The sequence below is a fragment of the Bos grunniens genome, chromosome 7, assembly GCF_055505025.1.
Source record: "Bos grunniens cultivar Pamir isolate PY7600 chromosome 7, Bosgru_T2T1.0, whole genome shotgun sequence".
Taxonomy (NCBI): domain Eukaryota; kingdom Metazoa; phylum Chordata; class Mammalia; order Artiodactyla; family Bovidae; genus Bos; species Bos grunniens.
The window spans coordinates 90,979,433-90,996,629 of NC_141171.1; the positions used below are offsets into that span (position 1 = coordinate 90,979,433).

Consider the following 17,197-nt stretch of genomic DNA (forward strand, 5'->3'; position numbering starts at 1 on the left):
TACTGGAGTGGGTAGCCTTTCCCTTCTCCAGGGGATCTTCTCAACCCAGGGATCGAACCGGGGTCTCCTACATTGCAGGCGGATTCTTTACCAACTGAGCTCTCAGGGAAGCCCATGAAAGGGATAAAATAATACAAATGAAAAGCTTTTTTTCCGGTTAACCTGAGGCTGAAGAAATTAGTTACAAGGATGGTTATTCTCATGGGGAAAGAAGGATGACTCAGAGGGTCAGAACCAAGATTTCAAAAGGAACAACCAAAATCTCTAGTGAATCATTCTCAGGAAAATAGGGCTATTCCATGGAAGAGGAAATGGCAACCATTCCGGTATTCTTGTTTGGGAAATCCCATGAACAGAGGAACCTGGTGGCTACAGTCCATGGGGTTACAAAAGAGTTGAACACAACTTAGTGACTAAGCAACAATAGCAGAATAATTAAAGAACTGATGACCCACGCCCAAATGGATTTCAGAACTACTGTGGACCTGCTGTGTTCTTCCCATTTTGTCTCTTTGGGACAGAGAGTATCTACTCAGTTATCCTATGCCTTTTCCCCATTGTGTGGGGTGTGCTTGTGTGGCAAATAATTTGTCTCTCTAGTTAAGAGGTCTTCAGACTAATAGGAACTATGCTGGAAGAACTAAACCTGAGAAAACATCACATCTGATTTAAATGACAAGATCTTGGCCCTCAAGTCTGAGTCTGAAGTCATAGTGGGTTGAAAATGTTGGGAATCTTAGAAGAGTGAGCCTGAAGAGCATGGATTTTTGGTGGCCAAAGGGTAGATTGTAATAGATAGTAAAATATTACCCTTGTAAATTATTTTCCTCTTTGTATACACATCCTCCTACTCATGTTAAGAGGTTGAGTTTAATTTCTTTTTCCTTAGATCCATGCTGACCTTAGCAACTTGCTTAACCAATAGAATGTGATGAAAAGTGATGTTATGGGACTTCTGAGGCTAAATGATAAGTTTTCCAGCATCTACTTTGCTCTGTGGTGGTGCTTGCTTATGAGACGTCTCCTCTTAGAAACTAGTCGCTGCTGTGAGAAGCCCAAGAGACACAGAGAAGTCACTTGCCGGCACTCCAGTCACACACTCGAGCTGCGCTCTCTCCATGAGCCTGCAATCCACCGCCATCTTGGATGAGCAGCCCACTGAGCCTTCGCCTCTGTCTAACTCCAATTGTGTGAGAAACCCCAAGTAAATGCCACCCAGCAGAGCTCAGTCAATTAATAGAACCACGAGACAGTATAAAACAGTGCTGAAGCCACCAGATTTTATGATGTTGAGTTACACAGCAATATCAAAACAGTAACCATTTTCTACAGCTTCCACACCGTTCACCTTTCCCCTCCACACAGGATACCTTGGTTTGACACTTTTCCAGCATCCCACAAGGAAATGTTTCATCTGGATTCTACTTCAGAACTCTAAATAAAATTTACTCTCTCCTTTACTGAGTAATTCCGTTGTTTCTGACTCTCTCCTCCGCATCTGAGATATGATTGGTCTCATGTTAATTTGCACTTAGTCACACTTTGTTTTCAAAAGCCCTTGATTCATTCTCAAGTGGTGCACACTCTTTCTCTACTTAGCTGCAGATTTCTTAAGATAGTCTCAATCTCCTCTTTTTCTCCTCAACCCCTCTCCTTCACAGTCTCCGTTTATTCTGATCACTCAATAATTTTAACTCCCTATATCTCTTCTAGATTACTTTTTATAACTGGATGGACAACACTCTCTGTTTTTTGTGCAGCCCTACTGAACTGGTTTAGTATCAACTGTTAGCCACCACATGAAATTTTCTGTTCTGTACCACATTAACAGCTTGGAGTTATGATGACTGCTGATTTATCTTGAATTGTTATTAATCTGTTTTCTAATTTTCCCCTGATGCTGTCTTGATTTGATCCATTCTCCTCACTTCTTACCTGTGGCCCTGGTGTTTTTTTCCTGTCTTATGCCAAGTTTTTTCCTGTTTTAACACCTTTCCCTTTGATGTTCCTTCAACCCTAATCCAACCCTTCAATCATTGTGTTTCTTCTGTTCCTTGACTTCTTCATTTCCTCGTGCTCCCAGATCAAATGTCATATCCTCAGAGATCTTTTCTCCAGCCATCCACTCCAAAGTAGTTTCAAACTCCAGTCCTGTCTCTGTCCTTTTATTTGAATTTTCTTCACTGCATTCATCATTCTACGGGGTTATCCTTCTCATTTGTTTGTTTATTCTATGGTACTTCATCTTGTTTGCCCTCCTTTCTTACTAGTATGTGAGGTCCAGGAAAGAGGAATTCTGTTTTGGTTGTTATTTATTTCAGTTATCGCTACATGCTCAGGATATGGCAGATTGCCTGGTGCATAGCAGACATTCAATAAATATTTGTTGAGTGAATAAATAGACTCATATTCTTCTTCCCCATCAGCCCTGGGTAAGTCTTGGGGAACCAGCTCAATCCAAGACCTCTTGATTCTGCCCACTGGGAACTCAGTGACTGCACCAGGGCTGACTACTGGGAGGGGTAACAGTGGCGAAGGCAGCTACTTCAACGACTTTAAAGAAGCCCAACTCATTCTGCTAAGGTTAAATTAAAAATCTTGGAGTTTTAGAGTTCTTGTTAATATTTTTGCTTAAAATCTGTGTTTATGCTTTAATGAGCCAGGATTGGAATGACTGGTTGTCAAAATGAAAAATTTTATTTTAAATTATTTTTACTACTTTGCCAATTGGAACAAGTTAACAAAAATTTTAAAGATAAGTATTTTTATTAGCTTAAACTATAGGCGGAATATTCACTTTCCTCATATATATTCCTGGGGCAGCTTCAATAATGGAATCAGCTGTTACTCTTACCTGGTGTCCTAGAGGGAATTTTTTTGTCTCTGTTTGTAACATGAGAGATTCCAGAGGACGGACATGTTTCTCAACATTCTACAAGGAGAGGTGCCTGTGATAAGCTTGGGAATCTCTTTTTGAAAATTATTTATCTATTTCTGGTTGTGCAGGCTTTTCTCTAGTTGCAGTGAGTGTGGGCTATTCTTCGTTGCAATGTGTGGCCTTTTCAGTCCTGTGGCTTCTCTTGTGGAGCACAGGTTCTAGGGTGTGCGGGCTTCAGTAACTGTGGCACGTGGACTCAGTAGTTGCAGTTCCAGGGCTCTAGAGCACAGGCTACGTAGTTGGGGCTCATGGGCTTAGCTGCTGTGCGGCCCGTGGCATCTTCCTGGACCAGGCATTGAACCTGTGTCTCCTGCATCGGCAGGAGGGTTCTTTACCACTGAGCCAAGAGAGATGCCATGGGAAACTTTATTCTTTAAGAACATATAAATTTGTCACTTCTTAAGTTCACCCATATCCCATTTCTTCTTCCAGACACATAGGAAGATTATGTCTTCTCTTGACCTTGCAGTTGCTACAAGCCATGTAACTAGTTCTGGCCAATGGGCTGTGGGCACAAAAGAGTTGTAATTTAGTCATGTAATCAGTGTCTCGGGACCTGGAGTTTTGCTCCTTCTATGGTATCTCAGGAGCCTGTGTACTGAGGTGCGGAGTCCTCGGAGATGGTAGGGCCTCCACAAACCCGGCTCTTTCAGTGACTCTCCGGTGGCCTGTGTGGAGTATGTAGTATGTAGAGTGAGTCCCTGAGCCATTGAGTCCTTAAATGACTGTCTGTGGACTGTTTGAGGTACAAGGACTGAACCAAAAAGTACTGTGAGAGTTTGTGGTTGGTTGTTACTGCATTATAGCCAGTTCTAAATGCAAAATATAGCTGAGAAATGGGAACAGAGATTGATTTTTATTAGCTTATCTCTAGCAGAAAAGGTTTATAAATGTTTAAGGAATGCCTTTAAACTATTTTGCAATTTTTTTTAAAAACAAAAGTTTGTATGATGTATGTCTGAATTTAATAAAGGGGAATACTTTATGCATTTCCAGTTTTTCTTAATAGTATTGAAGGATAAATTGAGTACTGAGGTACCTGGTTATAGTATTACATGCCTTGATCATATATGAATACAGAGGAAAAAGCTCTGGGTCTTCTGTGGTTTTAATTCAAAAAGCCATCTTTTAATTCTACTTAAAAGTAGCTATAGCTACTGTCACAAGATATTTTTTCAGCTTTCATTGTGCCATGGAAATTAGCATTTTTATTAGCACAAATTATTCTTGTTTGCTAATTCCAGAGATGTTCAAAAGCAAGAACAGCCTCCTGGGCTGTTCAACTTTGGAAGAGAATAGTAAATCAACGGGTAGATAGGACCATATATCATATTAAACACAGGGAATTCACCACAAAATCATTACACTAAAAAGTGACAATTTTGATTGATTAAAATGGTATGGGCTGGATAGTGTTAAATCACTCTGAGTGATATGACATTATAATTTTACATAGCATATTTCTGCCAAGACAATGAAGGTAAAAGGCATTGTCATCAGATGATAACAGACAATAAGAAGAATCCTGATGTTAGATTTATTACCTGGTTTAGATTTAGAAAGAAGTAATTCTTGTCCTGTTCCACTTATCAAATGACTGTAAATTCAGTGATGATGTAAAATCCTAAGGCTGAGCCACTTATAGGTTTGACAAAGTGCCAGCTATAAAGTATTTATTGTCTTCAATGTTTCTGCCTTACACACTTAAATATTTATCAGAAACATAAGCCCCTCTGATAAATGTTTCTGATCTTTGTGGCTAGATTATTTTTTTTTAACATCTAGATTTTTTATCAGAAACTACATCTACATTTTTATTACGTTAATAACTTTGAGCTGACAATTTGAAAAGGCAGTGGATGAATTTTAAAATTTTCTTTTAACTTCTTTTTTTAAGTGTGGAATTTTTGCAGTAGTAGTCTTCATATAGAAATTAGGACTTCCTTATTTTGCTATATGGGCAGAAGCCCAGTCAAATGTTCTAAATTTCATCCTGTGGATATGCCAAATGCAGTGTAAATTGATGATGGTCTAGGTACACTCTAAGAAAATGTATGGTGTCCAAGTACATTTAGTCAGTCGCTCAGTCATGTCTGACTCTTTGCGACCCCATGAACCGCAGCACGCGAGGCCTCCCTGTCCATCACCAACTTCCGGAGTCCACCCAAACCCATGTCCATCAAGTCAGTGATGCCATCCCACCATCTCATCCTCTGCCATCCCCTTCTCCTCCTGCCCTCAATCTTTCCCAACATCAGGGTGTTTTCAAATGACTTAGCTCTTCGCATTAGGTGGCCAAAGTACCAGAGTTTCAGCTTCAACATCAGTCCTTCCAATAAACACCCAGGACTGATCTCCCTTAGGATGGACTGGTTGGATCTCCTTGCAGTCCAAGGGACTCTCAAGAGGTTTTTCCCACACCACAGTTCAAAAGCATCAATTCTTCAGCACTCAGCTTTCTTTATAGTCCAATTCTCATATCCATACATGACCACTGGAAAAACCATAGCCTTGACTATATGGACCTTTGTTGGCAAAATAATGTCTCTGCTTTTTAATATGCTGTCTAGGTTGATTATGCATTGGAGAAGGAAATGGCAACTCACTTCAGTGTTCTTGCCTGGAGAATCCCAGGGACGGGGGAGCCTGGTGGGCTGCCGTCTCTGGGGTCGCACAGAGTCGGACACGACTGAAGCGACTTAGCAGCAGCAGCAGCAGGTTGATCATAACTTTCCTTCCAAGGAGTAAGTGTCTTTTAATTTCATTGCTGCAATCACCAAGTACATTAGGTGTTTATTTTAATGTCACTTAACTCCATATCCTGTCTCGAAGAATACAGGTACAGGGTGGTCCTTACCCTGGGCATAGGGGAATCTTGCTTGGGAGCACAGTTGTCGGAATCAAAGATTAGCACCCGATTAGTTGTGCTGGCCTGTGATTGGTGGGGAGGCATGTCACTGGCATGAAAGCCCTGGGAAACAGGGTGCTGTCCAGGAGGTGCGAGTCTGGTCCTGGTTAGATCTTCTTAAGGCATTCAGAGGGAGACACAAGAATGGTAAAACAACTCGGAGCACAGAGACACACAGGAAGAAAGCAATGAGTAGACTCCATAAGGTTTCCAAGGCCTCCACGTACAAGAGCCAGAGGGTGAAGGAAGAAAAGCACAGTCACCGAGTGAGCAGCAAGAGAAGTAGAAGTTATACGAGCTGCAGTAGAAAGTTGGGCAACCATTAGGAAACTGAAACTCTGATTCAGGATGCAAGTGGTCTAGGCTGCTAGAAGAAAGCTGCTGAGATTACCTTTTGTCATTTTTCTTCCATTCCCGGAGTATCGGCACAGGAAACTAACTTTAACAATAGTAAACTGGGCTTCTCACTCTTCTTCCGACTTAAAAAGTCTAACACATGTAAGAAAGTAGAATGAACTCATCCGATCGCAGAATTTTAGCTCTACAAGACAGCTTAGAGGCATCTTGCCAAAATACTTTTCTACTTATTTTTATTATAAAGAACTTCATAATAAAAATAAAGCTCCCCCCGCCTCTTTTTTTTTTTTTTTTGCTCTACTAGCTGATCATATACTGTGATCGTGAGCTTCTTAAAGCCACAGACATATCTTAAGTGTTTCTTCTGGCTCTGGTACAAAGGCTCTGCTTTTTGAATAGTGAGTCATAGCAAAATCTTATGGCATTTGTTAATTTAGATTTGCTGGCAGAGCTGGTTAATTATAAATAGTTAAAAGAGGGTATATAGTAAAAAAAATGAAGTGGTAAGACTAACCCTCTGCAGTCTATTTTAACACTCTCTCTCCTGCACATTATACACACACTCATATACACATTCAAATAAAGGAATTCTTAGCCTTGTCAGTTGATTAAGGAGGTTTTATACCCATCAAATTTGGTCCTGGAAAATTCATTGCACAAGGCTAGCATCTGGGGTTCAGAATTGCTTGGGCAATAGGGCACTGACAGTATCCAACTAATTTACAGTTAGGTCTCCACACTTGCTTAAATTCATGGATTAAATGTGAGAAGGGTTTTACATTTGGAACATTTTCTGTTTCAAGGATAAGGAAGGTTAGTATGAAGCTCCGTTCTCCGTTCCTCTAATAATTCACGTGGAATGTTCAGTATCAGTGTCATTTTCTTGAATACCAAAGGCTAAAGATTATTTTGAATAAATCTAAACCTAAATGAAGTCTCTGGGAAATATGACATGTCCATTAAGCAGACGGTTTCATAGAAGGAGAACAATTAGTTGAATTCAGGGACATTTCTTCAGTTTTAGTCATCTCTATGAAAGAAGGGCTGTCAAAGTTACATCTGTCACACAAATTTGCTTCGACTTTAGTCTTATATTCCTTTGAGATAAATCCTTCAAAGCCAGAATAAATAATTCTCCAAAATAGCATGTAACAAAGAAAGAATGCTATTTCTAATCTTCATCTGGCTTTTATCTTAGGAGTTATAAAGATGAAGCCTTAGTTTTGGAGTAATCTTGAATTGTGGTCTGCATTGGAGAGTTGGCTTCCTTTTGCTATGAAAGTGTTTAAATTTCCTAGTTGAAAGTGGCTTCAAATGGACTTCTGAGAATTGTGATGATTTATGATACATTAGTTAGGGGTTGGGTTTAGGAGACAGAGAAGCCCAGCAATTTCCATACTAAGTACTCTTGGAGGAGTGGACGTGTTCAGGACAAAGGCAGATGCAGGATGCATTGTGACCACTCAGATTACTCTGCTTTTTGTGCCAAATGGGGTGTGTGGATTCTGTGTGACAGCAATTTTTGTCTGAATTCTAGAACAGAACAAATCAAAGAGAAACTCAAGAAGGTTTGGAGTCCTTATTTGTGTAAAAAGAAAGAAAGAAGAATGAAAGTGATGAGGATCCTGTAAACGAAAAACTTTATCTTGTGCTGAGAAGAAAAAGACATTTCAAATGTTGAGATGTGTCTTTTTAAAGGAGAACCTAAAATTGTCCTTCCCAAGGCTCAGGGCTGCTAGAATTTGAGAGGAAACCCTAATCCTATTGGAGGAGACAAGATCATCTTCAAAATTCTTTAGGAACCAAACCTTTTTTTTTTTTTTTTAAAGAATTAGTTCTAAGGGGCCCAGGGGGCTTATTATGTCTACCACACATGATTTGTTTGTCAGTTTCACTTGATTATCAGAAATCAGTTCATTTTGTGATCAAAGTTCTTTGCTGTTCTTGGCTATCTTGTTTACAACAGGAATCCTGAGTAGTTTTCACTTGGACGGAAAGGGCCATGGTTCTGCTCGCCTTGCTTCGGTTGTACTGTTGAGAGCAGGGACTTCAGACCCTGGGTCTGTCATCCACAAGGATGGCCTCTAGGAAATCCTGCTTCTTCCTGGAAAAATCGCAAAAGCACGCCCATCGGGTGGGGCAGTCAGACAGGCACCAGGATGTACAGATTGGTTAGAAATTAAGAGGCAGATTACAGCACTGTTTCAGCAGGGTACAACCTGTACACAATAGCTCTCCTTCTTCACTTAGAATTTCTGCAGACGGGGTCTCATGCCTTCGGCCTCTGCCCTAAACCCTTATTGGCTTCACACCTGGAGCCACCAGAGGGCGACCCATGTCTCACAATGACCCCCTAGGGCTTAGCTTAGTGCTGAACACAGCGCTCTGAACCCTGTTCAGCTGGCATCTGTGGGTGGCAGCACAAGACCATAACCTCTCTTTAGACAAAAGTTAAACCTTTTAAATGGAAATGTACAGATCCCTAGGATCTCACTTAAGATGATTAAGAGTCATTGCAGGCCATCTTATGATAGGTTAAAAAAAAATATATATATATATTATACATATATATATTGGGCTTCATCTTGTGCGATGAATCAAGGCTGAGTGCCCTGTCATATGTTTTAGGCCCAAGGAATCAGCTACTCAGAGAACTCACATATGGCCAGGAACCCTCAGAGGAAGAATTCCTGTAACCACGTTCATTCTGAGTTCCAGCTTCCCTGGAGAAACTCGGGTGAAGTGTCTGACATTTTATGAAGACAGATTTTCTCAATAGGGTTCACTCGAGGAAGAAATTCTCTGCTGTTATTACCTTTATTAAGCTTCCTGGACATTTGGGCGAAGAATTCTAGATGTCTTGTAGTCATTTTCTTATTCTATAGTCTCTCCTGAAGTCACACATATTAAGAAACAGTTGGTGACCCGGGCCACAGGAGATGGGTCGTGTTATTTAAACAGTCTTCTATTTGTCACAGGACAAGAGTTAGATCTCTATGGGAGGATTTGCCATCTTGGGATTGAAGGTACTAAGGGTCAGACTAGCCACAAGGATTTAGGAAAAATAATAGTAGACCTCAAAAATCTTTAATGATGAGATCCTGAAATTGCTCAAGATTCTTCTGGACACATGTGAAAAAAATGCAATTCAAATCACCTCGAGAAGAAAGAAAATGGGATGGTTTTTTTAGCTGGAATAGCTCACAGGCCCAAAGGAACTGCTGGAGGAACCAGGACCTCAGATCCTAGAAGGGACCTCAGTACCGCTGCACTCACGTTCTCTTTCCATCCTACTTTTATCTCTGCCGGGCTCTGATTGGCTTTGTTCCGCACACTAGCCCGTTCAAAAGACGGAAAAGACGCCTGCTGGCAGCCCCAGTCCTGGCTTCCAAACTTAGCAACCTCAGCGGAGTGAGAACTCCTTTCTGCCAAGTCCAGTTCCATGGAAGGACTCTGGTCTTCCTTACGTCCTGTGCTCAAAAGCTCCCCCCAAACACCCTCTCTTGCCAGACAGATGGGGAACTATGGTTTGACCCTCCTGGCCCACGTTTCCTTGAACTTTTCGCTTACCTGTTGGTAGGAGGCACCCTGAGAAGAAAGTGATGAGTCAGAGGGGCCAGGATAGGGTGAGGAGGGCAAGACACTCACTTCAGATACAAAATATAAGATGACATCTAACAACTCAGAAATCAAGATTAAATATGATATTTCAGGAAAGTCAAATTGGCCACCTGTGCCTAAAAGGATTGACTGCCTGTTTTGGCTCATAAAGTTTTATTGGCACCAGGGCTGAGATGGGGGTGGGCCAGAGAGGTAGGGTCGTGTGAAGGCAGGGTCAGCGTCCATCTGTGTTAAAATTGTGATATTTCGTTCAAAAGTCGTCCTGGGAAAACATAAAATGTAAGATGTAAAAGTCATGGAAGTAACTTGTTAGGGTTTAAAAGGCCAGTTTTATACTCTTTTATCCATATATGCCTATCATATGAGGCAGATAGCTTTTTTTTTTTTTTTTTAGATTTTGATTTATTTTCCTCCTGTTCTACAGGATAATTGTTTGCCACGCATGCAGCTTGTAGGATCCCAGTTCCTGACCCAGGACTGAACCCTGGCTATGGCAGTGAAAGCCTGGAATCCTAACTACTAGTTAGGGAACTCCCAATATTTTAAAACATTACTCTTTTTTTTTTCTTCTGTTAAAAGCTTTTGGAGAAAGTGGTTTTGCAATGATCCGACCCCCTCCTCACCTGCCTCTTCACCCATCAGCTCTAACACCGACGATGGCACACCCTGACGCCAGGGGAGGTCAGCTGTTTAGAGGAGTGCCTTTTGCCTAGCTTCCTGGTTTGACTGGTTCAGGGCAGCAAGAAAGAGAATCCTGTTTTTCCTTCCCTGTAGATTTTAGCAAATAAGCACCACCTTGCAGTCAAGGCAATCACGGAAAGAAAGGGGCAGGAGGCAAGGCGTGCTACCAGAGGGTCTCTTTGCCACTAATAATGACTTGAAAGGACCTTCCTTTGTTTACTTCCACATATTTGAAACCTTGTTTTGCTCTAATAAATAGCACTGTCTTTGGAATGGAGACTGTCATTTATACTTCTGCTTAAAAAACATCATATGTCTGAACTGCTCCACTTACAACTAGGGTCAGGGTTATAAACTGCTGGTGACTACTGAGTGCTCCTACAGGAGGCTTCTCAGTGTTGCATTCTGGTTATAGAGTCGTGTCCTAAAGTAGCTGAAGATCCATTGGAGAGGCAGGTGGGTATTAGTGAAACAAGGTGAGTCATGTCAAGAACCAGTGACTGCTTCAAGCCAGACAAAGGAGACATTGGGAGGAGAGCAGCGTTAAGGAAATTGTCATGAAAGGGGATAGACTTAGGCCTTGAAGACAGGGCGCTCTAAGCAAAGGGAACAGCATCAGTCAAGTTACAGGACCTGGAATATACATGGGATATTTGGAGACTGGTAGAATATTTGACCGGTGTGAATCACCGGTCATGGATGAAAGTTACCAAAGCAAATTACAACACATTAAACACTTTCTACAGACCAAACTCTGTAGTGCCTTTCATGTATCAGTAAATTTAATCCTTTACAAGCTCATTTCATCAATGAAGAAGCTGAAATTTATACTGGTTATACAATGTTTTCTGGTCACATAGATAATATTGAAGACATAGGAATAAAATCCAGGTCTGTTTGACTTCAGTTTTCATGTCTTATTAATAACTTCTGCAATATGGTGAAGCTGAGGCTAGGAAGGCAGGAAAGAGACAGGCTGGGGAATCTGCCCTTGGGTTTGCTCAGTCCCTCATGAAGAGGGAGAAAGCAAAATGTGATTGCGACTGCAGTTTTGTGCTTGAGTGTGTTTTTAAAAAGTTTGTGCACATACTGAATACTTGTTTTGAATTACCCATGTTGTATATCCATAACATAAAGTATGGGTAAAGAACATGAAAAGAGCAAACATAGCCTTGATCTTGTATTTTTTGTTTGTTTGTTTGTTTCATGCAGGTAAGAGAGACAAGCCAGTAACCAGAAGCTAAAAGCACTATAAAATTAAGTCTCCTAAAGAACACACAGAGTGGTCGGGTCTTTGTGGGCTTACACAAAAATGGGAGATACTCGTTGAAATAACCTCTAGTTTTCCAAGGTAGCAATTTCTATTTTTATTGGTCTTCCCAGGTGCCTCAGTGATAAAAGAATCTGCCTGCAATGCAGGAGACACGGGTTCAGTTCCTGGACCGGAAAGATCCCCTGGAGGAGGGAATGGCAACCCACTCCGGTGTTCTTGCCTGGAGAAGTCCATGGACAGAGGAGCCTGGTGGGCTGCAGTCCATGGTGTCACACAGAGTTGGACACCTGAGTAGGGGCATGGGCAGTCTATTTTTATGCATAATTGGAATAGACTAGCGAGGCAATGGCACCCCACTCCAGTGCTCTTGCCTGGAAAATCCCATGGACGGAGGAGCCTGGTGGGCTGCAGTCCATGGGGTCGTGGAGAGTCGGACACGACTGAGCGACTTCACTTTCACTTTTCACTTTCATGCACTGGAGAAGGAAATGGCAACCCACTCCAGTGCTCTTGCCTGGAGAATCCCAGGGACGGGGGAACCTGGTAGGCTGTAGTCCATGGGGTCACTAAGAGTTGGACACGTCTGGAGTGACTTAGCAGCAGCAGCAGCAGCGAGTGTTGCCACGTACTGCCACTAGATGGCACTGTAAGACTAAAGTTAAATAACTTTTTTCACTCTCTGCTCCCCCTGCGGCACCCCACCCATTTGTTTTCCAGTGAAAAAATGGATTAAGAAGTAATAAGAAGGCACACATGTTAAGGGGAGGAGGCTTAAAAAAAGAATAGCTTTATCCTAAGTATTATTCTTTATTCTACTGCATTTCCTTTTGGGGAACATTTACTTGCAGAAAAAGTAATTTCCAGTAGGTATTTATTTCAAGTTAATATTTCAAATTAGTTTTGGTTTGAAAATATACTCATTCATTCACTCATAGGTGGGTAGAGCTTTAGACCTAGACTTTGGGTTGTCCTTTTGTGATGGTGTTTTAAATTGTGGTTTTAATAAAAAGAAAGCAGACATAAGACAGTGTCCTGTGACTATTGCTATCCACATTTATGAAAACAGTATATCTTCAGAATGATATGGTGTTGGGGAGATATTCTTTTGACTCTACAGTCTCGGTGAGTTTAACAGAAGATAGCTCAGCACCTTTTATGAATGTCGTTTGACTCAAAGATACCTAGCTTGGCTAAAATTCACACAATTTTATTGTCTAAATTATGTGATGAAGATTTTTTAAAGAGGAAGAAGGCTTTATTTTTTCCCTTCCCTGTTGTAGTCCTTGCTTTAATATGCAGATTTTATTTCAGATAAAATATTTAGGATTTGGGGCTCCTGGCTTCATTTTTAATATTTCAGAATGTTAATATTGTTTTATGATCGCTTCCTTTATTCTGACGGTCTTGTATTTCATCCCGGCTCTGACACATGAGTGCTTTCTGCCTCCTTTCCTCTGCTTGTGATTCTTTCTCTGTTCTTCCTCTCTGGCTCCTGGCAAAGAAGTCCATCTCAAGAAATCTTCTCTGCTGCATTCATGGTGTATGAATGCTTCCTTTTTCTATTTTACTTACTTTCCTGAATTTACTTCCTTATGTAGTCTTATCCTTTTCAGCTGCCTTCTTTTTTTTTTTTTTTAGCAACTTTCATTAACCTTAGGTAACAATAAAGAATGTGAAAATAGTTTATTTCCCGCATTTTACCTTTCTCATCATTTTTGTGACTATATGACAGCTAAGTAACTGGTTGAGAAACCAATTTAGAAGACCAGTGTCTCCTTTTCATAACATCCAATCTAACACTTCCTTGGACTGATATTCATTACCAGTGAAAAGACTGGATAGCTGGATTCATATGGAATTAGCCTTTGTTTCTTTCCATTTCCCACAGTTGCTCAGGGTTTTCACTGTTTCTAGCCAATTTCATCCCACCATTTTCTGCTGCCTTTAGGAGATTTCTTACAGTTCTGAATGTTTGGGATTACACAGGGCATGGGAACAGGGCTTATGTTTCTCAATGCCCGCTATTAAACCGTTTTTTTTTTTTTTTTTTTTTGCTATCGTGCAAACATAGGTTGAAACCAACACATCTGAGATCTAGGTAGAGGTCTCAAAATTTCTCTTTCTGTAGAGCCTGATTTCTGCCACGTGAGGATACACTGTTCTTCTTAGTCCTGCAGACCTCATCTCACCTGCATCAGCTTTTCTTGGATGTGGCCAGTGCTGGCTTGTTAGGGGGCCTGCTGCCTGATGATCTGATCAGCCAGCCCGAAACTTTCATCCTTCTATATTAGGAGGAGATAGGTTTTTGAATGTTTCATCAATAATTGAATAACCAATATACAGGGTGTATGGGGCACAAGGGGCTTCCCAGATGGCTCTAGTTGTAAAGAACCTGCCTACCAATGCAGGAGACCTAAGAGACGTGGGTTCAATCCCTGGGTCAGAAAGATCCCCTGGAGGAGGGCGTGGCAACCCACTCCAGTATTCTTGCCTGGAGAATCCCATGGACGGAGGAGCCTGGTGGGCTTGGTCCATAGGGTCGCAAAGAGTTGGATATGACTGAAGCAACTTGGCTTGCGCTCTCACACACATAGGTCACAAGAAAAACCAATAATCAAATACCAGTTATCAAATAGTTCCTATGGAGTGCAGCTAGGAAACAGAGAATATGACCCATAGTACACAAAAGAGAAATGATTGAGAAGTCACAAATTTAAGCCCAGGGTTAAGTTTGCTTTAAATATCTTGGAGCAAAACAGACCAGTTGTAACTTTTGTTTGAATGAATCTATCTGGTAGGAACTTATGTTGATATGCAGGGGAATCTAGGTCATTGCTACCCAGAGTGTGGTCCGTGGACCACACTGCTGCTAAGTTGCTTCAGTCGTGTGCGACTCTGTGCTACCCCATAGACGGCAGCCCACCAGGCTTCCCGTCCCTGGGATTCTCCAGGCAAGAACACTGGAGTGGGTTGCCATTTCCTTCTCCAATGCATGAAAGTGAAAAGTGAAAGTGAAGTCGCTCAGTCGTGTCCGACTCTAGCGACCTCATGGACTGCAGCCCACCAGGCTCCTCTGTCCATGGGATTTTCTAGGCAAAAGTATTGGAGTGGGGTGTGGTCCACGGACCATCTGCCATCAACCAGGACCTTTCAGAATTATGGACTCTCTTCTGAGTCAGAAGTTGCGGTTTAGCAAGAGCTCCAGGTGATGTGCATGAACATTATAGTGTGACAAATACTGACTCAGGTCCTGATTAGAATGAAGACAGCTTTGTCTTTCTCCAATTCCACCTTGAGATTCCCTGTAAAACAGCTCCAGTGGTTCAAGTATGACTTGAACTTTGTTCTGTGTAAGTCTTTGTCCCCAAATAAAGCGATTTTACACAAAGTCCCCTTCCCCCCACTACATGTGTATTCATTTTCTTTCTTTTTTATAAAAATAATTTGATTTACTGATTTAATTTTGGCCATACCGGGTCTTCATGGCTGTGTGGGCTTTTCCCTAGTTGCGGGAGCGGGGGCGACTCCGGTTGTGGTGCCCGCGTCTCTCCCTGCAGTGGCCTCTCTCGTCTGCGGCTCTCCGGCCCTAGAGCACAGGCTCAATAGTTGTGGAGCTAGGTTGCTCCAAGGCACGTGGGATCATCCTGGATCGGGGATCAAATCCATGTCTCCTGCGTTGGCAGGTGGATTCTTTGCTGAGCCCCCGAGGAAGGCCTGTATTAATTTTCAGTTGTCTCCCTTGGCCCTTTCAGCTGTGAAATGACTTTCTTTTCTCCTCTTTCTCTCAGGTCTCACCTGGTTTCCCCCTCCCCCTCCTCCCGATTCCAGCTGGTAACAGTTTAGGAAGCACGTTGTTGTGTTAATACCGTGTTAAGGTGGTTTCAGCTGCTGGCTCTTGGCGACGTCAGCGTCAGGACTGTTTCACCGTGAACCGTTGCCGGGTAGGGTGAACCTGGGGCCCTGCTGAACGTCTCCCTTCTCACACTGCAGGAAGCCGCACCACTTTTGGCGTCTCTTCCCTGATGGCGGCGTTGCTGGCTGGGTAAGCAATTAGAAGTATTCTGCTTCTGGTCAAATAGGACAGTTTCAAGACTTAGAATTATTTAGTGGGCTTGACATGACATCACTGGGATCCCCTGCTATTTTAAACTTCAGGGCAGTTAGGCATTGGAGTTAATGATGGAATGAATATTATAATCTTTATTTTTAACATGTGACATGTAACATTTTAGAATTTATAGCACAGAAAAAAAGAAAATACTTAAAAAAAAATTTTTTTTTTCATACCAGCATGTTGTTTAGGATCGTCTTCAACTTCATTAGGGTGTTTCAGTTTGGCAGTTGATGTTTTAGATTTTAGCAGTAATATTTTGTAAACATTAAGTTTTTTTCCAACGTACCATCATATATTGAAAGCATTTTCTTCCTTCTTTTTTCTTCAAGAAACATACATTCTCCAGATCTCCAACTGTGAGAAGAAAGAGGGATTAAAAACACTTTGGTGGCTCAAATCTAATTGAAGCCAGTTTCGCCCACAAAGCGGCATACATAGTCTTCTTTTTCCCTCCACAAAAGAGTATGTAGTGTGTAACATGTTAGTCTTTTTTCACACTTATTTTGGTTAATTTAAACATGCAATTTGGTCAATTTTTACTCTTGCTTGCAAGGTTAACTATGGGCCACCACTGCTTATTTCTTTAATATTGACTTAACTCTGACTGCTGTTGGCATTTTTTAAGGTCTATTTCTTTTAATACTACATAATTTAAGGGGAAAAATCAAGACTAATTAGTTGTTAATGAGAAACGCACATAATGAGAAACAAATGTAACATTAATGTCATGTACAATGTATGTCTGTGTGGTTTAAAAGGTAGGAACACAACCATTATTCAAAATTAGGGAATAAAATCATCATCATAATCACTAACAGATGTGTTGTAACTTGTGTCGCAAGTCAAGATTTCTTTGTCAGGACAATGTGTTGCCGCGTTTGATAGCATGCGTTTGATAGGATTTGTGAAGGGTTTATGTATTTTTTTCCCACCAAAATGTTTTAAAATCCAGCTGCCTGGCATTGTGAGAAGATTAGAAAAGACAAGCCAATTCTTTCTCTTCCTCACAACTTTATTGTCCTCTCCTCAGCACAGAGATGCTCCCTGACGTGCTGTTGTCAGGTTGGGTTGTGGCAGCCCGTCACTTTGCCAGGCCTCTGTACACTCATGGTTTGAGCATCCTGTGTGTCCCGACTCCAAGTTTACAAATCACCCACTTATTTCGACAGACTATTACGTTCCGTGCAATGGCTGGAATGTAGCGATGAGAGGACCTCGTGTATCCCCGGTGTACCTGAAGCTGCCCAGCTGGTCCCCATAATTCTCAGCCTCACGTCCCAGAACTTGCACAGCTGAGCATTCTCT

General features: G+C 41.6%; 1 protein-coding gene and 1 long non-coding RNA gene across 47 annotated transcripts in view; one reads left to right on the plus strand and one right to left on the minus strand.

The window, feature by feature from the left end:
* Positions 1-17,197, plus strand: part of LOC147369959 (uncharacterized) — a 650,726-nt gene that overhangs the window by 284,359 nt on the left and 349,170 nt on the right. For 22 of the 45 annotated variants that reach the window (XR_015168204.1, XR_015168215.1, XR_015168205.1 and 19 more), the window contains one exon: positions 15,567-15,820. The exons of 13 other annotated variants lie outside the window; for them this stretch is intronic. Coding sequence is in view for 1 of the 32 variants with exons in the window: in XM_086413068.1 (XP_086269194.1) it covers positions 15,801-15,820 (20 nt within the window). In the remaining 31 variants the exon portion in view is untranslated. Of the gene's footprint in view, positions 1-889; positions 1,022-11,717; positions 11,857-15,041; positions 15,129-15,566; positions 15,821-16,221; positions 16,708-17,197 lie in introns of those variants that run through there. 10 more of the 45 variants (XM_086413051.1, XM_086413059.1, XM_086413054.1 and 7 more) reach the window with 5 other exon arrangements.
* LOC147369962 (uncharacterized) lies at positions 6,807-11,001 on the minus strand. 2 transcript variants are annotated; one of them, XR_015168234.1, is made up of 4 exons: positions 10,448-11,001; positions 9,774-10,086; positions 9,019-9,094; positions 6,807-8,307 (listed from the first exon to the last, which is right to left on the minus strand). It is a non-coding gene; the product is annotated as an uncharacterized LOC147369962 (long non-coding RNA). The 2 variants fall into 2 exon arrangements; XR_015168233.1 differs by lacking the exon at positions 9,019-9,094 and having other exon boundaries at positions 10,448-10,993.